Below are 24,393 nucleotides of genomic sequence, written 5' to 3'. Positions count from 1 at the left end.
ACCCCCAAACGCTCCCAGTAACTTCCCCCTCGATTTTCATTTTAATTTTTGTGCATCTCCTCTCTCTCCCCCCTCAATCCTTAGAACTCAGGACCCCCCAAACCCCCGAGAACCCCTCCCGCACCCCAACCCCGTCCCTCCCCAGATCCTCCTGCACCCCAAACATTCCAGGATCCCGAGCATCCCCCCCAAATTCTCCATCCCTGCACCCCCAAACCCTCCCATCAACTTCTGTCTCAATTTAATTTTATTTTTTGCGCTCCTCCTCTCCCCCCCCTCACTCCTCGGAACTCAGGACCCCCCAAACCCCCGGGAACCCCTCCCGCACCCCAACCCCGTCCCTCCCCAGATCCTCCTGCACCCCAAACATTCCAGGATCCTGAGCATCCCCCCCAAATCCCACCTTCCTGAACCCCCAAACCCTTCTAGCATCCTCCCTCTCGATTTTCATTTTATTTTTTGTGCTCCTCCTCTCCCTCCCCCCTCAATCCTCAGAACTCAGGACCCCCCAAATCCCCGGGAACCCCTCCTGAACCCCAACCCTGACCCTCCCCAGATCCTCCTGCACCCCAAACATTCCTGGATCCCGAGCATCCCCCCCAAATTCTCCATCCCTGCACCCCCAAACCCTCCAAGCAACTTCTGTCTCAATTTAATTTTATTTTTTGTGCTCCTCCTCTCTCCCCCCTCACTCCTCGGAACTCAGGACCCCCCAAATCCCCGGGAACCCCTCCCGAACCCCAACCCCGTCCCTCCCCAGATCCTCCTGCACCCCAAACATTCCAGGATCCCGAGCATCCCCTCCAAATCCAACATTCCTGAACCCCCAAACCCTTCTAGCATCCTCCCTCTTGATTTAATTTTATTTTTTGCACTTCTCCTCTCTCCCCCCTCAATCCTCGGAACTCAGGACCCCCCAAACCCCCGGGAACCCCTCCTGAACCCCAACCCCGTCCCTCCCCAGATCCTCCTGCACCCCAAACATTCCAGGATCCCGAGCATGCCCCCCAAATCCCACCTTCCTGAACCCCCAAACCCTTCTAGCATCCTCCCTCTCGATTTTCATTTTATTTTTTGTGCTCCTCCTCTCTCCCCCCTCACTCCTCGGAACTCAGGACCCCCCAAATCCCCGGGAACCCCTCCCGCACCCCAGCCCGGTCCGTGCCGTGCCCTCCCCCTGCCCCCGTTCCGCCGTGCACTCCAGATGAACCGGCGCGGCGGCGGCAATGGCCCTTGAAGCGCGCCGGGGAGGTGATTTAGGAGAATATTAAAGGCGATGCGGAGCGTTCGCGGCGCCTCTCTCGGGGCGAGCGGCAGGAGCGCGGCGCAGATGGGCCCGGCAGATGAAACATTTCCGTCACATCGTCCCCCAGCCGCGCTCGCTGCCTCGGGCTCGGCGCCGCGCTCGGGGACGGAATAAAGATGAGTCCCGGGCCTCGGCGGGGGTTTGGGCCCGGCCCGGAGCTGGCGGGGACCCAGCGGTGGCGTTTGTGAGCCGGGGGTCCCGCGGGTGTCACCCCCGGGGTCCCTCGGCCGGGGTGGGGCGGTGGCGGGGCTGTGGTTGGGCGTTTTTATGGGGAGTTGTGAATTGGATAAATCCGGGATCGCTGGGATGTGGATCCTGGTGGGATGGGACACGGGGATCCTGGTGGGACGGGATGGATCCTGGTGAGAGGGGATGGATCCTGGTGGGACAGGACGGATCCTGGTGGGATGGGACACAGGGATCCTGGTGGCACAGGATGGATCCTGGTGGGATGGGACACAGGGATCCTGGTGGCACAGGATGGATCCTGATGGGATGGGAGGGATCCTGGTGGGATGGGACACGGAGATCCTGGTGGGACAGGATAGATCCTGGTGGGACAGGATGGATCCTGGTGGGATGAGGCATGGAGACTCCATTGGGTTGGGACAGATCCTGGTGGGATGGGATGGATCCTGGTGGGACAGGATGGATCCTGGTGGGAGGGGATGGATCCTGTTGGGATGGGACATGGAGACCCCAGTGGGATGGGACATGGAGACTCCATTGGGATGGGATGGATCCTGGTGGGATGGGACATGGACGCTCCATTGAAAAGGAACATGGAGATCCTGATGGGATGGGACAGATCCTGGTGGGATGGGACATGGAGACCTCAATGGGGTGGAGCAGATCCTAGTGGGATGGGACACCTGGATCCGGTTGGAATGGGACACCTGGATCCTGGTGGGATGGGATGTGGAGACCCCATTGGGATGGAGCAGATCCTAGTGGGATGGGACACCTGGATTCTGTTGGAATGGGACCCCTGAGTCCTGTTGGGATGGGACGGGGAGACCCCAGTGGAATGGGACAGACCCTGGTGGGATGGGATGGGATTCCCAGTTCGGGGATTCCCGGGATGGGGAGGACAGAGTTGGGTTGACCCTAAATCCAATTCCCAGCCTGGAAAGAACGAGAGATTCCCACTTTGCTGAATCCTGGGAATGGGGAGGATGGGATTGGTGTGACCCCAAATCCAATCCCCAGCCTTGAAAAGGCGTTGGATTCGCAGTTTGGGGATTCCTGGGGATGGACGGAATGGGGTTGGGATGACCCCAAATCCCAATTCCCAACCTTGAAATGGCGCCAGATTCCCAATTTGGGGATTTCTGCAGATTCCTGGGAGTGGGGAGAACACGGCTCCGCTTCCCAGTGCTCCCAGTGCTCCCAGTGCTCCCAGTGCCCCCCACACCACTCCCACTCCCTTTTCCACCCCAGATCTCTTTTCCCACCCATCCGCTCCTTTCCATCCTTCCCATAAAACCCCTCAGAATTCCCTCCCCTCATTAAGGGCCTAATTAACCAAATTCCAACAAAACCCCGTCCTCGCTCTCCTCCTCCTCTCCCGCTTCCCCAAAAAAAAAAATAAATAAAATAAAAACCAACCCCAGGAATTCCGTGGAGCTGGGAAGGAGCGGAGCAGAGTTCAGCCAGCTCCGCCGTGCCGGGGCTGGGGCGTTAATGGTTTAATAAAAATTAGCATAATTAACGAACATCTGCACGAGGCAGCGCGGGGCAATTTGGCAGCGCGGAACGGGGACTGGAACGTTATTGCCGCGAGTTTAATGCGCTTTTAATTCTTCCCGGCGCCGCGCGGGGGGAAGAAATTACGGCTGGGCTGCCGGGAGTTTGGGGGTTATTCCACCCCTCTGGATGCTGGAAAATCCCGGGATTTATCCCGAGATTCATCCGGGCTGGAGTTGGTTTAAAATCGGGATTGCTCGAGCGGGATTGGGGTTGAGGAGCGGCCGAGGTGCGGCTAAAATTTGGATTTTAGGGGTAAATTCGGATCCCGAGTCCACCTGGAGTTTGGGGTTTTATTCCGCCCCTCTGGATGCTGAAAAATCCTGGGATTTATCCCAAGATTCAGCGGAGAAGGGATTTTATTTTTAAAATTGGGGTTGCTCAAGTGGGATTGGGATCGTGCAGCGCCCCAGGCACGGCTCAAACCGTGAGGTTTTAGGGATAAATTCGGATTTTAGGGATAAATTCAGATGCTGAATCCCCCTGGAGTTTGGGATTTTTTTTTTTTTTCATCCCCTTGGATGCTGAGAGATCCCGGGATTTATCCCGAGATTCAGCAGAGAAGGGATTTTATTTTTAAAATTGCGATTGCTCAACTGGGATTGGGATTTGGGGTATTTCTGTAGGATTTGGGGCATTTTTTTGTGAGACTTGGGGCATTTCTCTGGGATTTGAGGTATTTTTTATGGGATTTGAGGGTCTTTTTTGCAGGATTTGGGGTATTTCTGTGTGATTTGGGGTATTTTTGTGGGATTTGGGGTATTTTTGTGGGATTTGGTTGGTTGGGGGGGTTGTGGTTTTTTGGGTTTTTTTTTTTTGTTGTTGTTTTTTGTTTTTTTGTGGGGTTTTGTTTTTGTTTTTTGGTTAGATTTGGGGTATTTCTGTGGGATTTGGGGTTTTTTTGTTAGATTTGGGGTATTTCTGTGGGGTTTGGGAGGGGTTGTTGGATTTGGGGTATTTCTGTGGGATTTGGGGGTTTTTTTTTGTTGGATTTGGGGTATTTCTGTGGGATTTGTGGTATTTCTATGGGATTTGGGGTATTTCTGTGGGGTTTGTTAGATTTGGGGTATTTCTGTGGGATTTGGGGGTGGGTTTTTTTGGATTTGGGGGGGTTTTTTTGTTGGATTTGGGGTATTTCTGTGGGATTTGGGGTTTTTTTTTTTTGGATTTTGGGGGGTTTTTTTGTTGGATTTGGGGTATTTCTGTGGGATTTGGGGGGTTTTTTGCAGGATTTGGGATATTTCTGTGGGATTTGGGGCCCTGACCCCAAGCCTGGTCCCACAGGAGTACCACAGGTACGGTTGGTGGGTCGGGGAGCTCGGCCAGGAAATCGGGATCGTCCCGAGGGAATTCCTGATGCCCGCCTTCGACCTGGACGAGTGAGCGGGACAGGGACAGGTGAGGAGGCAGCTTTGGGGTCAGCTTTGGGATTTTGGGGGTTCAGTTTGGGGTTTTGGGGTCTGGGACTTGGGATTTAGGGGTTGGGGTCAGGTTTGGGGCCTGGGGTTTGGGGTGCAGAATTTGGGGTTAAGGGTGTGGGGTTTACATTTGGGGTTGGGGTTTGGAATTTGGGGTCAGGTTATGGGTTTGGGGTTTCAGATTTGGGGTTTGAGATTTGGGGTTTGGGGTTTGAGGTCAGGTTTGGGGTTTGGGGTGCAGAATTTGGGGTTTAGGGTGTGGGGTTTGTGTACGGGGTCAGGTTTGGGGTCACGTTTGGGGTTTGGGGTCACGGATCCACCCCCGTGGTGTCTCCATGTCCCGTTTTCCCCGGAGCAGGCGGGACCGGGAGCGGCGGCAGCGGCGCGGGGACAACGCCAGCCCTGCCCACGGCATTCCCTGGATCCCAGATCCCACAGATCCCACAGATCCCACGGGATTCCCATGGCAGAGCCACTCACAGCCACCTCCACAGGACCCAGCACCGGAACCGAGCAGATTCATCCCAAAAATCCCTCCTGGAGCCATTCCAAGGGGAAACTGAGGCACGCATCCCGCTGTTCCCAAAAATCCCCAGTTCCCTGGAGATCTCCCGCCCTCCTTATCCCGCTTTTCCTGGCTCAATCCCAAGTTTCCAGGAGCTCCCAAATCCAGGTGTTCCCCCTCAATAAATCCCTTTTTTCCTCTCCGAGTTTGGCTGCTCCTGGAATGGGCGGGAATGGTCTGGGAATGATCGGGAATGATCTGGGAATGATTTGGGAATGATCGGGAAGGGCCCCTTTGCTGTGAGGGTGAATCCAGCGTTTCCTCCTCCTGTTTTTCCTGTTTTTCCTGCTTTTCCTGTTTTTCCTGCTTTTCCCGGTTTTCCTCCCCTCCCGCACTTGGCTGGGGGGCCGCTAGATGGTGGTAGGGCTCCAATCCCCCCAAAATTCCCAAAAAATCTTCCCAAATCCCTCCGGAATTCCCAGACTGGGCTCCGATCCCTCTGGAATTCCCAAACTCCACTCAGATCTCTCCGGAGTGGATCCCTGGGCTGGGAGAGGATCCCTGGATTTGGGTTGGATCCCTGGATTCCGAGCAGATCGCCGTTCCCGGGGGCGCATCATGAATATTAATGTTATTTATGAATATTCATGAGGGGATCAGCCAAGGCTCTGAATTCCCTCTGCCTCCAAGGAATTCCCAACATTTCCAGGCTTTCCCTGGAGCCCAAAGCTCCCCAGATCCTGCCCCTGGGGGGTGGGGAAGGCGCCATCGATTCCCAAATTCCCGAAATTCCCGACGCTCCTCCCACCCCTGAGCCCGGCAGAACCCGGAAAAGTTCCCTGCACTTCAGCTCGGATTTATTTTTATTTATTTTTTTATTTTATTTTCTTTTTTTTTTTGTTTTTATTTCCTGCCCACACCAAGTGCTGAGGGAGGGGAGGACACCAAATCCACCCGGGCTGCTCCTGCTCTCCCAAAAAAATCCCTGGAACAGCCCCGGTGGGAAGGGGACACAAATTCCAGCCCCGTCCCTCCCTTTTCCCGGCGGGAAGCTCCGCCCTGAGTGTCCCAGTCTGGGAATTCCAGAGGGATCTGGGTGTCCCAGTTTGGGAATTCCAAAGGGATCTGAGCGAGCCCAGTTTGGGAATTCCAGAGGGGTCAGGCCCAGTCTGGGAATTCCAAAGGGATCTGGGCCCAGTTTGGGAATTCCAGAGGGATCTGGGTCCAGTTTGGGAATTCCAGAGGGGTCAGGCCCAGTCTGGGAATTCCAGAGGGATCTGGGCCCAGTTTAGGAATTCCAGAGGGATCTGGGCCCAGTTTGGGAATTCCAGAGGGATCTGGGCCCAGTTTGGGAATTCCAGAGGGATCTGGGCCCAGTTTGGGAATTCCAGAGGGGTCTGATTGTCCCAGTTGGGAATTCCAGAGGGATTTGAGCCAGGAGCAGAGTGAGGAAAACACTGCTGGGAATATCAGGAATCCACTGGGGGAGAGCTCAGACCCATCTGGGGCTGCATTTCCAGAGCTTCCCAGTGCTCCCAGTGTGTCCCAGTCCTTCCAGTTTGTCCCAGTGCTCCCCAGTGTGTCCCAGAGCTTCCCAGTGCTCCCAGTGCTTCCCAGTGTGTCCCAGTCCTTCCAGTTTGTCCCAGTGCTCCCCAGTGTGTCCCAGTTCTCCCAGAGCTTTCCAGCTTGTCCCAGTCCTTCCCAGTGCTGCCCAGTCCATCCAGTCCATCCAATCCCAGTGGCTCCATGCTGATCCCTCTCCCAGCGAGGGCTGCAGGGCCTGGGGGTGTCCAGAGGGGTCACTCCGTGTCCAGTTAGGAATTCTGGGTTATCCAGAGGGGTCACTCCACGTCTGGCCGGACATCCTGGGGCTCCTCTGGGCTCTCCAGAGGGGTCACTCTGTGCCCGGCCGGACACTCCAGGCTCTCCAGAGGGGTCACTCCGTGTCCAGTTGGACACTCCAGGCTCTCCAGAGGGGTCACTCCGTGTCCAGCTGGGCACTCCAGGCTCTCCAGAGGGGTCACTCCGTGTCCAGTTGGACACTCTGGGCTCTCCAGAGGGGTCACTCCATGCCCGGCCGGGCTCTCCAGGCTCTCCAGAGGGGTCACTCCGTGTCCGGCCGGGCTCTCCGGACTCTCCGGACGCTCCGGCCGTGCCTCGTCCACGCCGAAGTCACTCCAGTAGGGGAAACTCTCCAGGGCACAGCTGGGAAATCAGAGCAGGGATCCAGGGAATGTTTGGAATTCCTGGAACAGCCCCCCCTGGGCAGCTCCAGCGAGCCTGGAAAAGGGGAATCCCCATCCCAGGGACATTCCGGATCCTCTGCCTGGGATCCTCTGGGATCCACAGGGAGCAGCTGGGATTGCCCTGGGGTCCACAGGGAAGGGCTGGGATTGCTCCACGATCCACAGGGAAGGGCTGGGATTGCTTCACGATCCACAGGGAAGGGCTGGGATCCTCTGGGATCCACAGGGAGCAGCTGGGACTGCCCTGGGATCCACACCGAGGTCCTGGGGCTGTCCTGGGTCCCTCTCCTGTCACCCAGTCCCACCCCGGGCCGCCCAGCCCCTCCCCCGGGGCGTTACCTGGCTCCGGGCGGGGCCGGGCTGTCCCCGGGCTGTCCCCAGGGCAGGGCCGGGCTGTCCCCGCGGTGTCCCCAGGCCCCGGGGCTGTCCCCGCGGGGGCCCAGGGCGTAGCGCAGGATGGCCTCGGTGACCGAGTGCGGGCCCCGGCCCTGCACGCAGGCCTCGATGGCAGCCACGGGCAGCTGGCTCTGCAGGAAGAGGTGCAGGCGGCTGTCGGAGAGCAGCACGGCGCTCTGCACCACCCTGGGGACACGGGGGACACACGGGGACACCGTCACTGCTGGCACCTGACACCCCTGCTGGCACCCTGTCACCCTCTGCCACCCTGTCACCCTGTCACCCTCTGGCACCCTGTCACCCTCTGTCACCCTGTCACCTCCCCCCCGGGCACACAGGGACAGGGCCGGAGTCACCCTCTGCTGTCACCTCCCACCTGAGGGGACAGGGACAGCAGGGACAGCAGGGACAGTCACCAGGGTCATCCTGCCCTCCCTGCTGTCACCTCCCGGCCACCCCTGGGCGCTGTCCCCTCCCCTCAGCCCTTCCCAAACCCCAAACCCTGAATCCCAAACCCCAAATCCAAACCCCAAATCCCAAACCTGGCCCCAAACCCTGAGTCCCAAACCCCAGATCCCAAACTCCAAACTCCAAACCCCAAATCCCAAACCCCAAATCCAACCCCCAAATCCCAAACCCCAGGTCCCAAACCCCACTCCCAAATCCCAAATTCCAACCCCAAACCCCAAACGTGACCCCAATCCCAAACCCCCCTCCCGCTCCCAGCCCCACCTCTCCAGGAACTGCTGCAGGCCCTGCCGGCGCCTCTCGATGAACTCATCCGTGCTCCCCACGAAAAACCCGGATTTCCCAGGCAGCTCCGGCACCGGCCTGCGGGAACGGGGAAACATCGGGAGAACATCGGGAATGGGGAGAACATCGGGAGAACATCGGGAGAACATCGGGAGAACATCGGGAGAACATCGGGATCGGGGAAACATCGGGAACGGCTCTTCCCAGAGCCCCAGAGTCCCGGTTATCCCAGGAATGCTCACACCAATCCCAGGAATGCTCACACCCATCCCGTTATCCCGGGAATGCTCACACCCATCCCGTTGTTTTCCCGGGAATGCTCACACCAGTCCCATTATCCCGGGAATGCTCACACCCATCCCGTTTTCCCGGGAATGCTCACACCCATCCCGTTTTCCCGGGAATGCTCACACCCATCCCGTTATCCTGGGAATGCTCACACCAGTCCCGTTTTCCCGGGAATGCTCACACCCATCCCGTTATCCCGGGAATGCTCACACCCATCCCGTTTTCCCGGGAATGCTCACACCAATCCCGGGAATGCTCACACCCATCCCGTTTTCCCGGGAATGCTCACACCAATCCCGGGAATGCTCACACCCATCCCGTTTTCCCGGGAATGCCCACACCCATCCCGTTTTCCCAGGAATGCTCACACCCATCCCGTTATCCCGGGAATGCCCACACCCATCCCGTTTTCCCAGGAATGCTCACACCAGTCCCGTTTTCCCGGGAATGCTCACACCAGTCCCGTTTTCCCGGGAATGCTCACACCAATCCCGGGAATGCTCACACCAGTCCCGTTTTCCCGGGAATGCTCACACCCATCCCGTTTTCCCGGGAATGCTCACACCAATCCCGGGAATGCTCACACCCATCCCATTATCCCGGGAATGCTCACACCAATCCCGGGAATGCTCACACCCATCCCGTTTTCCCGGGAATGCTCACACCAGTCCCGTTATCCCGGGAATGCCCACACCAGTCCCGTTTTCCCAGGAATGCTCACACCCATCCCGTTTTCCCGGGAATGCTCACACCCATCCCGTTTTCCCGGGAATGCTCACACCCGTCCCGTTTTCCCAGGAATGCTCACACCCATCCCGTTTTCCCGGGAATGCTCACACCCATCCCGTTTTCCCGGGAATGCTCACACCCATCCCGTTTTCCCAGGAATGCTCACACCCATCCCGTTTTCCCGGGAATGCTCACACCCGTCCCGTTTTCCCGGGAATGCTCACACCCATCCCGTTTTCCCGGGAATGCTCACACCCATCCCGTTTTCCCGGGAATGCTCACACCCATCCCGTTATCCCGGGAATGCTCACACCAATCCCGGGAATGCTCACACCCATCCCGTTATCCCGGGAATGCTCACACCCATCCTGTTTTCCCAGGAATGCCCACACCAGTCCCGTTTTCCCGGGAATGCTCACACCCATCCCGGGAATGCTCACACCCATCCCGTTATCCTGGGAATGCACACACCCATCCCGTTATCCCGGGAATGCCCACACCCATCCCGTTTTCCCGGGAATGCTCACACCCATCCCGTTTTCCCGGGAATGCTCACACCCATCCCGTTTTCCCGGGAATGCTCACACCAGTCCGGCGTTCCTCTGGAGCTCTCTCCTCAGCCAGGCGAACTCGCGGTAGCGGCGCCGCACACACGAGGTCTTGGCGGTGAAGGCCTTGCTGTTTGTCTGGGAAAACCCCGGGGGGACGGGAATCACCCCGGGAATAGCCCTGGGAATTATCCCTGGGAGTTATCCCTGGGAGTTAATTATCCCTAGGAATTATGCCCAGGAATTATCCCTGGGAGTTATCTCTGGGAGTTATCCATGATTCTTATCCCTGGGAGTTATCCCTGGGAGTTAATTATCCCTGGGAGTTAATTATCCCTAGGAATTATGCCCAGGAATTATCCCTGGGAGTTATCTCTGGGAGTTATCCATGATTCTTATCCCTGGGAGTTATCCCTGGGAGTTAATTATCCCTGGGAATTATCGCTGGGATTGAGGGATTGGATCTCAGTGACTGAGGGATCCAGCACAGGAATTATCCCTGGGAATTGTCACTGGGATTGAGGGCTGAGGGATCCAGGATGGGAATTATCCATGAGAATTATCTCTGGGATTGAGGGGCTGGGTCTGGCCTGGATAGAGAATCCAGGGTGGGAATTATCCCTGAGAATTATCCGTGGGCTCAAGGGGCTGGATCTGAGAATCCAGGAAGGGAATCATGCATGGGAATTCTCCACAGGAATTCTCCGTGGGATCCAGGATCAGGAGCTCAGCATGCAGGAGGGATCCCCTCGATGCCGGATCTGGGAGCCACAGTGGGATGTGATCCCGAGGATTCCCCTTGGGATGATCCCACTGCAGAGCCGCTCCCGGGGCTGATCCCAACCCCAGGGCTGATCCCAATCCCAGGGCTGATCCTAGTCCCAGTCCCAGAGCTGATCCCAGTCCCAGGGCTGATCCCAGTCCCAGGGTTGATCCCAATCCCAGGGCTGATCCCAATCCCAGTCCCAATCCTGATCCCAATCCCAGGGCTGATCCCAATCCCAGTCCCAGGGCTGATGCCAGTCCCAGGGCTGATCCCAGTCCCAATCCTGATCCCAATCCCAGGGCTGATCCCAGTCCCAGGGCTGATCCCGATCCCAGGGCTGATCCCAGTCCCAGGGCTGATCCCAGTCCCAGGGCTGATCCCGGTCCCAGGGCTGATCCCAGTCCCAACCCTGATCCCAGTCCCAGGGCTGATCCCAGTCCCAGGGCTGATCCCAGTCCCAGGGCTGATCCCGATCCCGTTCCCAGCTCACGTGCAGGAAGATCTTGTAATCCACGTAGGAGTTCCAGGAGCCCTCGTTGTGCACGCGCGGATCCTGCACCCGCACCGTGGTCAGCTCCTGCGGGATAACGGGAATGGGATCGGCTCCGGGATCCGCCCCAGTCCCAGTCCCAGTCCCAGTCCCAGTCCCAGTCCCAGTCCCAGTCCCATTCCCATCCCTGCTTTTCCACCCATTCCCATTCCCTGCTTTTCAGCTTTCCAGGAATGGGATCAGGGCTCTGGGAACAGGATCCATTCTCATCCCTGCTTTTCCAGACACCTCCAAACCTTCCCGTTCCCATCCTTGCTTTCCCAGGAATGGCACAGACACCTCCAGACATTCCCATTCCCACTCCCAGTCCCACTCCCATTCCCATTTTCCCATTTTCCCATTCCCATTTTCCCACTCCCATTCCCATTCCCATTCCCATTTTCCCATTCCCATCCCCATTTTCCCATTCCCATTCCCATTTTCCCATTCCCATCCCCATTTTCCCATTCCCATTCCCATTTTCCCATCCTCATTCCCATTTTCCCATTCCCATTTTCCCATTCCCATTCCCATTTTCCCATTCCCATTCCCAGCTGCCCCTGGACTCAGCCCCATGGATTCCCATGAATTATCCACAGAGACAGAATTCCCAAGAGTCCAACCCGCCCCGAGTTATTCCAGAATTTGGGAAAGAACCAGGAACGCTCCTCACTTCCTCCCGGGTCTCCAACATCCTAGAGCCAGAGCCCAGCGGGAAACATCTGGGAAAACAACAGCAAAAATGGATTTGGGAAGAGAAATCCTTTCCAAGGATTCTGCACCCCCAGGATTCCGGGATCCTGCAGTTCTTGGGGATATTGGGAATCCCTGGGATTTGGGGGAAGCCTCTGGGATTCCCGGTTTGGGGTTATTTTCCCCAAATTCGGGATTTTCAAGGCTCTGCTCCTCTCACCTGCCCGGGGTTGGTGTTCAAGAAGAGAATTCCAGGGAAATCCCTCATTTCCAGGGAAACTCCTGCCAGGGAAAGCGCTCACTGTTATCTCAGCCGCCTTATCTTTTATCCTAATCCACCCCTGAAAACCTTTCCCAAGCCTCTGGGAGAGCGGGAATTTTCATTCCCATCCACGGAAAAACCTCCAGAGCCAGAAAAACCGGGAATGAATCCCACCGATTCCCGATTTTCCCTGTGAATTCCTGATTCATACATCCCGTTTATTCCCTGTTTTCCTTGCACACAGCCACCTCTAAAGAAGTTTTTCCAGAATCCTCATCCCACCGCATTCCCCCTTCCTGGGGATGTCCCTCACCACACGGAGCCCCCAAAACCCCAGAGAAAAGCAGGAAAAACGGGAACGGATCCCATTTCTCCCTTTCCCACGCCGCCTGGAAAACGTCTCGGGGGGAATTCCCGAGGCTGTTTCACTTTCCCAGGGAAGGAAAAGTTTCCTCGGGACGGGGACCGGAGCCCGGGCCGCGCTCCGGGCGCTGAGGGCGAGCCCGGCCCGGCCCCGCCGGGAGAGGCCGCGGCCGTGCTGAGGCCCGGCCCAGCGCCGCCCCCTCCTCGCGGGGGGCTTGGGGACAAAGGGACCCCGCAGAGACCCCGAGGGGACAAAGGGACACCCCCAAATCTGTCCCCTCCCCTCAGGGCCCCCTCACCTCGCACGGAGCGCGGCCCCTTTAAGCAGCGGCGGAGGCGCGCGGTTTTAACGGCGCGGGCGGGGCCGGAACTTCCGGTGCGGGGCATGCTGGGAGTTGTAGTTCGGCGCCCATGTGGGCCAGGGTGGCACCGGGACAAGGAGGGGCTGAGGGAACGGGAATGCTGATCCTGGAGAAAAGGGGGATCAGAGGGGAATTCTGGATCTGCACAAAGGGACAGGGAAGGGTTTGGAGCTCCAGGAGCGGCTGAGGGAGTGGGAATGTTGCTCCTGGATCAGGAATTGCGTGGGAGCTGCAGCAGGATTGTCCCTTTGTGCCGTGTCCGCTTCAGGGCCACTCCAAGGACACGGAGGGGCTGGAGCGTGGGGATTGAATGGGGACTGAATTGATTTCTTGTTTAATTATTCAATTAACGAACGGGCAGAACGGAAAGGGGCCCGGACCACCCCCGGAATACACTTCCGGTCACGCCCCGCGCGCGCGGCGGACTACACCTCCCATCACCCCCCGCGGCCCTCCCATCGGAACGCACTGCGGCGCGGCGGGGCCGCGGACTACAGCTCCCGGCGTGCCCCGCGCGGGCGCGGCGCAGGCGCGGTGCGCGCGGCGGGCAGCGGCGCTGGCCGGGCTCTTTTGTTCAGGGCGGCGGACGGAGCGCGGCCAGGCCCGGGCCCCCCCCGACCCCCGAGCGCGCCCCCCGCGCCCCTTCCCTCGGACACCGGCGGCGGGGCTGTGCGAGGTCAGCGGGGAACGCGCGCCGGGCGCCGGGCGGGGGCCGGCGGCGCTTGGGGCCCCGGGGGGGGGTCGGTGCTGAGGGGGTGAAGGGGGGCGGGGCGGCCGTGGGGGGAGGGGAGGCGCTGAGGGGGGTGGGGGAGGGGAGGGGGGAAAGGGGGTGCGGGGAGGGGGAGGGGATGGGGGGCGGGGAGGGGGGAGGGGAGGAGATTTGGGGTGCAGGGATGGGGTCAGTGATGGATTTGGGGTGCAGGGATGGGGTCAGTGCAGGATTTGGGGTGCAGGGATGGGGTCAGTGAGGGGGTTTGGGGTGCAGGGATGGGGTCAGTGAGGGGATTTGGGGTGCAGGGATGGGGTCAGTGAGGGGATTTGGGGTGCAGGGATGGGGTCAGTGACAGATTTGGGGTTTGGGAATGGGGTCAGTGCAGGATTTTGGGGTGCAGGGATGGGGTCAGTGCAGGATTTGGGATTTGGGAATGGGGTCAGTGATGGATTTGGGGTGCAGGGAGGGGTCAGTGAGGGGGTTTGGGGTGCAGGGATAGGTTTTGGGGTTGGGGTCAGTGCAGGAATGGATTTGGGGTTCTGAGGAAGGGTCAGTGCAGGATTTGGGGTGCAGGGATGGGGTCAGGGCAGGATTTTGGGGATGGACTCAGTGCAGGGATGGATTTGGGGTTCTGAGGGTCAGGGATGGATTTTGGGGTGCTGGGAAAGGGGGGTCAGTGCCGTGGGATGTCAGGAATGTTGGGAGAGGGGTTCTGGGGCTGTGCCCCCCAAAAAGGAGCTGCAGGGGGAAAGGAGAGGTTTGGAATTCTGAGGGTTTGGGATTCTGGAGCTTTGGGATTCTGGGGTTTTGGGATTCTGAGGGTTTGGGATGGAGAAAATCCCATGGAGAGAGAGGAGAGAGAAGAAGGAATTGGGAAAATGGGGGAACTGCGGGGTGGGGAGAAAAAGTGAAATTTGTGCGGGAGAAAAAGGGATTTAGGGGGTGAGGAAAAGGGATTTTGAGAGGGAAAAAGTGGGATTTGGGGGGAGAAAGGAAGTGGGATTTGAGAGGGGAAAAGCGGGATTTGAGGGGAGAGGGAAAGGGGAACTTGAGAGAGGAAAAGTGAGATTTTGGGGAGAAGAAAGTGGGATTTATGAGGGGAAAATGTGGGATTTTGGGAGGGGAAAGTGGGATTTGTGAGGGCAAAAGGGGGATTTTAGGGGGAAGAGAGAGATTGATGAAGAAAAAATGTGATTTTGGGGGGAAGAAAAGTGAGAACTGTGAGGGGAAAAGTGGGATTTTGGGGGGCCGGGGCTTTAAAAACTCCCTTGGAATGAGAGGAAAAGCGGGAATCCGGGCAAGGAGCGGGATCGGGGGAGGGACAAGCGACAACTTTTGGCGGGAAACGGGAAAAAATCCCGGGAATCCGGGCTTGGAATTGGGGAATCCGGGGCGGAGCTGGGCTGGGGAATGCGCTGGGAAGGGAAAAGGAGCCGGCCTGGGGGGAATTCCGCTGGAATTTTGGGAGCCAAAACCCTGGGAATGGGAGCTGGGAAAGGTTTTGGGAATTTTGTGTGTCTGGAGAAGGACGTGGGGGAGCTTTTCCCAGGAAAAAAGCGGATTTGGAGCCGGGAATCTTCCCCGAGGGGGATTTTGGGTGGGAAACCTCTGGAATGGGGATCCCAGGGATGGGTTTGGAGCAGCTCCGGGAGCTCCTGGAGAACTGAGGGATCCCAGGATGGAAAATTGGGAATTTGGAGGGATAATCCCAGGGTGTGCTGTGAAAGAGGCTGGAAATGTAGGGGGGAAATGGGGATAAATCCCAAAATTCCTCTGGGAATTGAGAGGAGGGGTCGGGATCCTGGAATCCGTGGAAAAAAAAATTGGGAATGGGCTTGAAGTGCAGCTCTCAGGAATTCCTTGTAGGAATCTGGGAAAAATGCCCCAAAACAAACCCAAAAATGCTCCAAATCCAGGGATTTCCTGGCTCAGAATCCAGAATATTCTCAGCTCCGAATCCAAGACTTTTTTCCCGGCTTTCCCAGCCAGCACTGGATGGATTTTCAGGAATTTGTCTGAGAAAAGCTCTGGGATGAGGAGCTGGAGAAATATCCTGGAATTTCCATGATCCAGAGGTCGGGATCTGGGAATGTGACCTGGATTTCCTTTGGGATTAACAATTGGTGGGATTTGAGTTCATATAAACCTCTGGAATTCAGGGAAATTCCCAATTTTCCTGAGGATTTCCCACCCCAGGCAAGGCAGGGAGAGAAAAACAGGAAAATCCCAATTTTCCTGAGGATTTCCCACCCCAGGCAAGGCAGGGAGAGAAAAACAGGAAAATCCCAATTTTCCTGAGGATTTCCCACCCCAGGCAGGAAGAGAAAATCCTGGATGGGAAAATCCCTTTTTTAAAAAATTTTTTTTTGAAGGGCATCACTGGGAGTTCAGGAATGGGCTGGAAAAATTTGGGAAAAGCTGGGAAAAAAACCCATGGAGCAGCTTTAGGAAAAAAAAAAAAGAATCACATGGAATTGCTGAAAGGAAAGAGCCAAAAATCCAGATTTTTTGGCAGAATCGTGGCGCGGATCCAACGGGATTTCTCCGGGGATTCCTGGGAATGCCAGCCCTGATCCCAGCGGGAATTTTTCCCGTTTTTCCCCCCGCAGCAGCCCGGGAAAGCGGAGAAGCTGGCCAGCACAATGGGAAAAAAGCAGAACAAGAAGAAGGTGGAGGAGGTGCTGGAGGAGGAGGAGGAGGAGTACGTGGTGGAGAAGGTCCTGGACCGGCGCGTGGTGAAGGGGAAGGTGGAATACCTGCTCAAGTGGAAGGGATTCAGCGAGTGAGTGCCAGGAATTCCCGGGAAAAGGGAGCTGGGAGGGCATCCCGGTGATCCTGAGGAAAATCCTGGGGTTTTTGGGGGAAATCCTGCGATTTTTGAGGGAAATCCTGCGATTTTTGAGGGAAATCCTGCGATTTTTGAGGGAAATTCCGGGATTTTTGAGGGAAATTCCGGGATTTTTGAGGGAAATTCCGGGATTTTTGAGGGAAATCCTGGGGTTTTTGAGGGAAATCCTGGGGTTTTTGAGGGAAATCCTGGGGTTTTTGAGGGAAATCCTGGGGTTTTTGAGGGAAATCCTGGGGTTCTGAGGGAAATTCTGCTGTTCCCAAGGGAAATCCCAGAGTTCTGAAGGAAATCCCAGGATTTTTGAGGGAAATCCCAGGATTTTTGAGGGAAATCCCGGGATTTTTGAGGGAAATCCTGGGGTTTTTGATGGAAATCCCGGGGTTCCCGAGGGGAAGGGGAAGGTGGAATACCTGCTCAAGTGGAAGGGATTCTCCGAGTGAGTGCCACGAATTCCCGGGAATTCCCGGGAAAAGGGAGCTGGGAGGGGATCCCGGTGATCCTGAGGAAAATCCTGGGGTTTTTGGGGGAAATCCTGGGGTTTTTGAGGGAAATCCCGGGATTTTTGAGGGAAATCCTGGGATTTTTGAGGGAAATCCTGGGGTTTCTGAGGGAAATCCTGCTTTTCCTGAGGGAAATCCCGATATTTTTGAGGGAAATCCTGGGGTTCTGAGGGAAATCTGGGGATTCCTGATGGAAATCCCGGGGTTTTTGGGGGGAATCCCGGGGTTCCCGAGGGAAATACGGCTTTTCCTGAGGAAAATCCCACTGTTCCAGAGAGAAATCCCAGGGTTTTTGAGGGAAATCCAAGGGTTCCTGATGGAAATCCTGGGATTTTTGAGGGAAATCCCGGGATTTTTGAGGGAAATCCCGGGATTTTTGAGGGAAATCCCAGGATTTTTGAGGGAAATCCTGGGGTTTTTGATGGAAATCCCGGGATTTTTGAGGGAAATCCTGGGGTTTTTGATGGAAATCCCGGGGTTCCTGAGGGGAAGGGGAAGGTGGAATACCTGCTCAAGTGGAAGGGATTCTCCGAGTGAGTGCCAGGAATTCCCGGGGGAAATCCCGGGAAAAGGGGGCTGGGAGGGGATCCCGGAGATCCTGAGGGAAATCCTGGGGTTTTTGGGGGAAATCCTGGGGTTTTTGAGGGAAATCCTGGGATTTTTGAGGGAAATCCTGGGATTTTTGAGGGAAATCCCGGGATTTTTGAGGGAAATCCCGGGATTTTTGAGGGAAATCCCGGGATTTTTGAGGGAAATCCCGGGATTTTTGAGGGAAATCCTGGGATTTTTGAGGGAAATCCCGGGATTTTTGAGGGAAATTCCGGGATTTTTGAGGGAAATCCTGGGGTTTTTGATGGAAATCCGGGGGTTCCTGAGGGGAAGGGGAAGGTGGAATACCTGCTCAAGTGGAAGGGATTCTCCGAGTGAGTGCCACGAATTCCTGGGAAAAGGGAGCTGGGGGCGGATCCTGATCATCCTGGGGGAAATCCAAGGGTTCCTGATGGAAATCCTGGTGATCCTGGGGGAAATCCTGGGATTTTTGGGGGAAATCCAAGGGTTCCTGAGGGAAATGCCAGGGTTTTTGAGGGAAATCCTGGAGTTCCCGAGGGAAATCCTGCTGTTCCTGAGGGAAATCCTGCTTTTCCTGAGGGAAATCCTGGGATTTTTGAGGGAAATCCCGGGATTTTTGAGGGAAATCCTGGGATTTTTGAGGGAAATCCCGGGATTTTTGAGGGAAATCCTGGGATTTTTGAGGGAAATCCTGGGGTTTTTGGGGGAAATCCCGCTGTTCCCAAGGGAAATCCCATGGGAAATCCAAGGGTTCCTGATGGAAATCCTGGGGTTCTGAGGGAAATTCTGCTGTTCCCAAGGGAAATCCCAGAGTTCTGAAGGAAATCCCAGGATTTTTGAGGGAAATCCCGGGATTTTTGAGGGAAATCCCGGGATTTTTGAGGGAAATTCCGGGATTTTTGAGGGAAATCCTGGGGTTTTTGATGGAAATCCGGGGGTTCCTGAGGGGAAGGGGAAGGTGGAATACCTGCTCAAGTGGAAGGGATTCTCCGAGTGAGTGCCAGGAATTCCCGGGAAATCCCAGGAAAAGGGGGCTGGGAGGGGATCCCGGAGATCCTGAGGAAAATCCTGGGGTTTTTGAGGGAAATCCTGCGATTTTTGAGGGAAATCCCGCTGTTCCCAAGGGAAATCCCACGGGAAATCCAAGGGTTCCTGATGGAAATCCTGGGGTTCTGGGGGAAATTCTGCTGTTCCCAAGGGAAATCCCAGAGTTCTGAAGGAAATCCCAGGATTTTTGAGGGAAATTCCGGGATTTTTGAGGGAAATCCTGGGGTTTTTGGGGAGAATCCCGGGGTTCCTGAGGGGAAGGGGAAGGTGGAATACCTGCTCAAGTGGAAGGGATTCTCCGAGTGAGTGCCAGGAATTCCTGGGAATTCCAAGGAAAAGGGGGCTGGGAGGGGATCCTGGGGTTCCAGGGAGAAATCCTGCATTTCCTGAGAGAAATGGAAAAAAACTGGGAAAAAAACTGGGAAAAAATTGGAAAAAAATGGGGAAAATGGAAAAAAACTGGGAAAAAAACTGCAGAAAAATGGAAAAAAAATGGGGAAAAAAATTGGAAAAAAAGGGGAAAAATTGGGAAAAAAAAGGGGAAAATTGAAAAAAAAACTGGGAAAAAAATGGAAAAAAAAAAGGAAAAAAAATTGGGAAAAAATGGAAAAAAATTGGAAAAAACAGGGAAAAAATTGGAAAAATTTGGGGAAAAAATGGAGAAAAAGTGGGAAAAAATGGAAAAAAAGGAAAAAAACTGGGAAAAAAAGGAAGAAACTGGGAAAAAAAGGAAAAAAAAAAATGGGGAAAAAAATTGAAAAAACTGGGAAAAAAAATTGGAAAAAAAAGGGGGAAAATTGGGAAAAAAAGGGGAAAATTGAAAAAAAAACTGGGAAAAAAATGGAAAAAACCTGGAGAAAATGGAAAATATGTGGGAAAAGCTGGAAAAGGCTGGGAAAAAGGCGGGCTTTGTGCTTGGTGGCAGCGAGGACAACACGTGGGAGCCCGAGGAGAACCTGGACTGCCCCGACCTGATCGCGGAGTTCCTGCAGTCGCAGAAAACGGCGCACGAGAGCGACAAATCCGAGGGCAGCAAGCGCAAGGCCGAGTCCGACAGCGAGGACAAGGGAGAGGAGAGCAAGCCAAAGAAAAAGAAGGAGGAGGTGGGGCGGGATGGGAGAGGATTCCAGGGAAAATCCCCGGGAATGGGGTCCCTGAGGGGTTTGCTGAGGAGTGGGAATGGAGGGAAGGGATGGGGGAGCTCGGCTGGGCAGGGCGGGGAGGGAAAATGGGAAAATCCTGGGAGAATCTGGGTGTTCCCAGGGAATTTCCATCCCAGGGAAAATCCTGGTGTTCCCAGGGAATTCCCATCCCAGGGAGGGAAGAGTAGGGAAATCCTGGGAAAATCCTGGTGTTCCCTGGGAATTCCCATCCCACGGAAAATCTGGGTGTTCCCAGGGAATTCCCATCCCAGGGAAAATCCTGGCGTTCCCAGGGAATTCCCATCACAGGGAAAATCCTGGTGTTCCCTGGGAAAATCCCGGTGTTCCCAGGGAATTCCCACCCCAGGGAGGGAAAATGGGGAAATCCTGGGAGAATCCTGGTGTTCCCTGGGAATTCCCATCCCAGGGAAAATCCTGGTGTTCCCTGGGAAAATCCCGGTGTTCCCAGGGAATTCCCACCCCAGGGAGGGAAAAGTAGGGAAATCCTGGGAAAATCCTGGTGTTCCCTGGGAATTCCCATCACAGGGAAAATCCTGGTGTTCCCTGGGAAAATCCTGGTGTTCCCTGGGAATTCCCATCCCAGGGAGGGAAAATGGGGAAATCCTGGGAGAATCCTGGTGTTCCCAGGGAATTCCCATCCTAGGGAGGGAAAAGTGGGGAAATCCTGGGAAAATCCTGGTGTTCCCTGGGAATTCCCATCCCAGGGAGGGAAAATAGGGAAATCCTGGGAGAATCCTGGTGTTCCCAGGGATTTCCCATCACAGGGAAAATCTCAGTGTCCCCAGGGAATTCCTATCCCAGGGAAAATCTCAGTGTTCCCAGGGAATTCCCATCCCAGGGAAAATCCCAGTGTCCCCAGGGAAAATCCTGGTGTTCCCAGGGAATTCCTACCCCAGGGAAAATCCTGGTGTTCCCAGGGAATTCCTACCCCAGGGAAAATCCCAGTGTCCCCAGGGAAAGTCCTGGTATTCCCAGGGAATTCCTACCCCAGGGAAAGTCCTGGTGTTCCCAGGGAATTCCTACCCCAGGGAAAATCCCGGTGTTCCCAAGGAACACCCCAGGCTGTCCCTCCAGCCCCTATCCCAATCCCTCCCCAGCTCTCCCGGCGTCCTCAGGCCATCCCCACATCCCTGCAATTCCATCCCAGAGCCGGGAATGTCGCTCTGGGAATTCCCAAATGGAATTTTTTCCCGTTTTTCCCCCCTTTGGCAGTCGGAGAAGCCGCGAGGCTTCGCCCGGGGCTTCGAGCCAGAGCGGATCATCGGCGCCACGGACTCCAGCGGGGAGCTGATGTTCCTGATGAAGTGGTGAGGGGGGATCCCACCCCGCAGCCCGGGAGGGCAGGGATCCAGGGATCCAGGGATCCAGGGATCAGCGAGATCCGTGGGATCCAGGGAGCAGCGGGATCCAGGGATTGGGAATTGCCTGGAGCAGGGGCTGGCCCTCGGTGCCGTGGGCACTGGAGCGGGGCCAGGGAAGGGCTTGGAGCGCCTCAGGGAGGGGAATGTTGGTCCTGGGGAAAACAGGGATCAAAGGAGAATCCTGGATCTGATCCCCAGGGACAGGGAAGGTTTGGAGCTCCAGGAGTTGCTGAGGGACTGGGAATGTTGATCCTGGAGAAAAAAGGGATTGGAGGGGAATTTTGGATCTACTTGAAGGACAGGGAAGGGTTTGGAGCTCCAGGAGTTGCTGAGGGAGTGGGAATGTTGATCCTGGGGAAAAGAGGGATTGGAGGGGAATTCTGAGGGCCCTGAGAGGAGGGGACAGCCAGGAGGGGTCAGGGAACGGTCACGGGGTCAGGGAATGGTCACAGGGTCAGGGTCACAGGTTTGGGGTCAGGGTCGGGGTTCCCTGGGACATCCTGAGCCCCTCAGGAATTCCACTCTGCTCCCCGATTTCCCCCCTTTTTCCCCCACTTCCCTCCCTCTCTCCTCCCACCACAGAAGAGCTCTGGCAAGGCCGACCTGGTGCCTGACAGGGGTCAGGATCAGGGTTTGGGGTTTAGGGTCAGGGTCAGGATTTGGGTTTGGGGTTTAGGGTCAGGGTTTGGGGTTTAGGGTCAGGGTCAGGATTTGGGGTTCAGGGTCAGGGTTTGGGGTTTAGGGTCAGGGTCAGGATTTGGGTTTGGGGTTTAGGGTCAGGGTCAGGATTTGGGGTTCAGGATCACGATTTGGGTTTGGGGTTTAGGGTCAGGGTTTGGGGTTCAGGATCACGATTTGGATTTGGGGTTTAGGATCAGGGTTTGGATTTGGGGTTTAGGATCAGGGTTTGGAGTTTGGGGTCAGGGTCAGAGTTTGGGGTTCAGGGTCAGAGTTCCCTGGGACATCCTGAGCCCCTCAGCAATCCCACTCTGCTCCCCAATTCCCCCTTTCCCCCTCCCTGACCTCTCCTCTCCCCCCACAGGAAGAACTCTGACGAGGCCGACCTGGTGCCCGCCAAGGAGGCCAACATCAAGTGCCCGCAGGTGGTGATCTCGTTCTACGAGGAGAGGTTGACGTGGCACTCGTACCCCTCCGAGGACGACGACAAGAAGGAGGACAAGAACTAAACCCCGCCGGGCCCGGCCCCGCGCAGCCCTCGGGGCTCCCGGGCCGCTTTTGGGGTCACCATCGGAACTTTGGGCTGTGAGCACACAGGGGGCTCCCCTCGGAGGAGCCCCCCGGGCTGGGCTGAGCCCGCGGCCGCTCCTCTGCTCCCATCCCGGCCGATCCCGCCGCGTTCCCGGGCTCTGGAGCCGGGGGGAGCCGGGCCGGGGATCGGGGCTGGGGAGGGGTCTCGGGAGCGAAGCCCCTCCCGCGCAGGACTCAGCGGGCTGGGCTGGGGAATGGGCCGGGAATGGGCCGGGAATGGCTCGGGAATGACTCGGGAATGGCTCGGGAATGACTCGGGAACACAGACAGATCCTCAGAGCCCGCCCAGCCCCGCCCCGCTAGTGTTAACTCTGCATTTTTAAGGCGTAGCATGTGTGTAGGTCTCTCGATTCCTATTTTTATTTTCCTTTTTATTCTCCTTTTTTTTTTGTTGTTGTTGTTCGTTTTCTCTTTTTTTTTTATTATTATTATTTTCTTTCGCTGTTTCCTGGTGTTATCCTTCGGGAAGGGAGGGAGGGATTTGGGGGGGAATTCAGTCTCTTTTAATCAAGGAGGAAAATGAGGTCTGATGACATTCCCAGATCGTTTCCAGATTTTTTTGGTTTCGTGTTTTGTTTTTTTTTTTTAAGAACCTGAATTTAGGGTTTTTTTTAAAAAAAAATGAATTCAGCAAAGAAATTTCAGTGGATAAAAAACCCACAAAAATAAGGGAGAAGATGCCAGAACTGGGGACAGAGACACTGAAACTGTGAATGTCCGAAATGTCCGGAGCTGATCCTCGAGCGATTTTTAGGGGGGATTTTTGGGGGAAAAGGGGAGGGAATTTTTGGGGCGGGAGGGGAACAAAGGGGAGACTTTGTGAAAATGCGACTTTGTGATTCTGTATCGTCCTGCAGCAGAACTGCCACTCCTGACACGTGCATTGTATGGGGGGAGGGGTTTTTACCCTTTTGTCGCCTTTTTAACCCGTTTTGTTCTCCATTCTGAGGTGCTATTTCTCCAAACTGAGGGGGGGGGAATTCCCAAAAAACAGAGATTTCCTGGATTTCTGACCACTCGTTCCTTTTCCCACCTGGCTTTTCCAGCAGGGAGGGACAGCAGCAGCACAAGGAAAAATCCAATCAATCCCAATTTCTCCCCAGAGCGAGGTCGGGAGCTGCTTTCCCAAAACCTCGGGGGGATTTTTGAGATCAGATTTCTTTCCCAAATCCTGAACTATTTAAGTGACTCCAGGGGTGGGATCTCGACATTGTGCATTGTACAAACCTTTTTTATGAGCATGTGTTTGGGTTCCTGTGCAAAACTCCGTGTGCAAATGTAAAAGTTCGTGTTTGCATTTTAACTTCATACCGAGCTCTGTCCAGTTTTTATTTTGGGGGTTTTTTTTGTTCTTTTGATTTTTTTTTTTTTTTTTTTTTTGGTCTCAATAAAATTTTAGATTTATAATCCCGATTTTTAATTTTTTTTTTAATTAGAATTATTATTATTATTTAATCTTTTCTTTGCCTTGCTCCCTCTCCTCCAGTGATGAGTGACCAGGCAGAGCAGGACACGGAGGGAGAGCCCCGAGCCAGGTCAGAGCTGTGGAGAGGGCGGCAGCGGGGTCTGGGGCTGGTTCTGGAGTGGGTTCTGGAGGAGGTTCTGCATCAGGTTCTGTAGAAGGTTCTGGAGCAGGTTCTGGAGCTGAGCAGGTTCTGTAGAAGGTTCTGGAGCAGGTTCTGCATCAGGTTCTGGAGTGGGTTCTGGAGCAGGTTCTGGAGCTGAGCAGGTTCTGTAGAAGGTTCTGGAGCAGGTTCTGCATCAGGTTCTGGAGTGGGTTCTGGAGCAGGTTCTGGAGCTGAGCAGGTTCTGGAGACGGTTCTGGGGCTGGTTCTGGAGCAGGTTCTGAATCAGGCTCTGTAGAAGGTTCTGGAGTGGGTTCTGGAGCAAGTTCTCTAGAGGGTTCTGGGTCAGGTTCTGGGGCTGGTTCTGGAGTGGGTCCTGGAGCAGATTCTGCATCAGGTTCTATAGAAGGTTCTGGAGCAGGTTCTGTAGAAGGTTCTGGAGCAGGTT

General features: G+C 55.6%; 3 protein-coding genes across 5 annotated transcripts in view; 2 read left to right on the top strand and 1 right to left on the bottom strand.

The window, feature by feature from the left end:
* The window catches only part of SKAP1 (src kinase associated phosphoprotein 1), a 91,285-nt gene extending 84,769 nt beyond the window's left edge, over positions 1-6,516 (top strand). The window contains exons 12-13 of the mRNA XM_063425213.1: positions 4,337-4,450; positions 4,829-6,516. Coding sequence (XP_063281283.1) covers positions 4,337-4,435 — 99 coding nt within the window. The 3' untranslated portion in view covers positions 4,436-4,450; positions 4,829-6,516. The remainder of the gene's footprint in view (positions 1-4,336; positions 4,451-4,828) is intronic.
* An 11-nt stretch (positions 6,517-6,527) lies between these two features.
* On the bottom strand, positions 6,528-12,939 carry LOC134565592 (sorting nexin-11-like). 3 transcript variants are annotated; one of them, XM_063425215.1, is made up of 8 exons: positions 12,848-12,939; positions 12,144-12,205; positions 11,904-11,952; positions 11,192-11,278; positions 9,973-10,073; positions 8,350-8,448; positions 7,561-7,803; positions 6,530-7,180 (listed from the first exon to the last, which is right to left on the bottom strand). In XM_063425215.1, exons 3-8 carry the CDS (start codon positions 11,922-11,924, stop codon positions 6,817-6,819), a joined length of 915 nt encoding a protein of 304 aa, XP_063281285.1. In that variant the 5' UTR covers positions 11,925-11,952; positions 12,144-12,205; positions 12,848-12,939; the 3' UTR covers positions 6,530-6,816. The 3 variants fall into 3 exon arrangements, with proteins under 3 accessions (XP_063281286.1, XP_063281287.1, XP_063281285.1); XM_063425217.1 differs by lacking the exons at positions 12,144-12,205; positions 12,848-12,939 and having other exon boundaries at positions 6,529-7,180; positions 11,904-11,949; XM_063425216.1 differs by lacking the exons at positions 9,973-10,073; positions 11,192-11,278; positions 11,904-11,952; positions 12,144-12,205; positions 12,848-12,939 and adding an exon at positions 8,811-8,860 and having other exon boundaries at positions 6,528-7,180.
* A 528-nt stretch (positions 12,940-13,467) lies between these two features.
* Positions 13,468-23,038, top strand: CBX1 (chromobox 1). The gene is made up of 5 exons (XM_063425214.1): positions 13,468-13,586; positions 16,232-16,404; positions 19,513-19,690; positions 20,963-21,057; positions 22,154-23,038. The coding sequence occupies exons 2-5, from the start codon at positions 16,265-16,267 to the stop codon at positions 22,296-22,298; spliced, it is 558 nt and encodes a 185-aa protein (XP_063281284.1). The 5' UTR covers positions 13,468-13,586; positions 16,232-16,264; the 3' UTR covers positions 22,299-23,038.
* The last annotated feature ends 1,355 nt before the right edge of the window (positions 23,039-24,393 follow it).

The sequence above is a fragment of the Prinia subflava genome, unplaced genomic scaffold (genome assembly GCF_021018805.1).
Source record: "Prinia subflava isolate CZ2003 ecotype Zambia unplaced genomic scaffold, Cam_Psub_1.2 scaffold_60_NEW, whole genome shotgun sequence".
NCBI lineage: Eukaryota > Metazoa > Chordata > Aves > Passeriformes > Cisticolidae > Prinia > Prinia subflava.
Note: the sequence above shows the minus strand (reverse complement) of the source record. Positions and strands in the feature narration are given on the sequence as shown.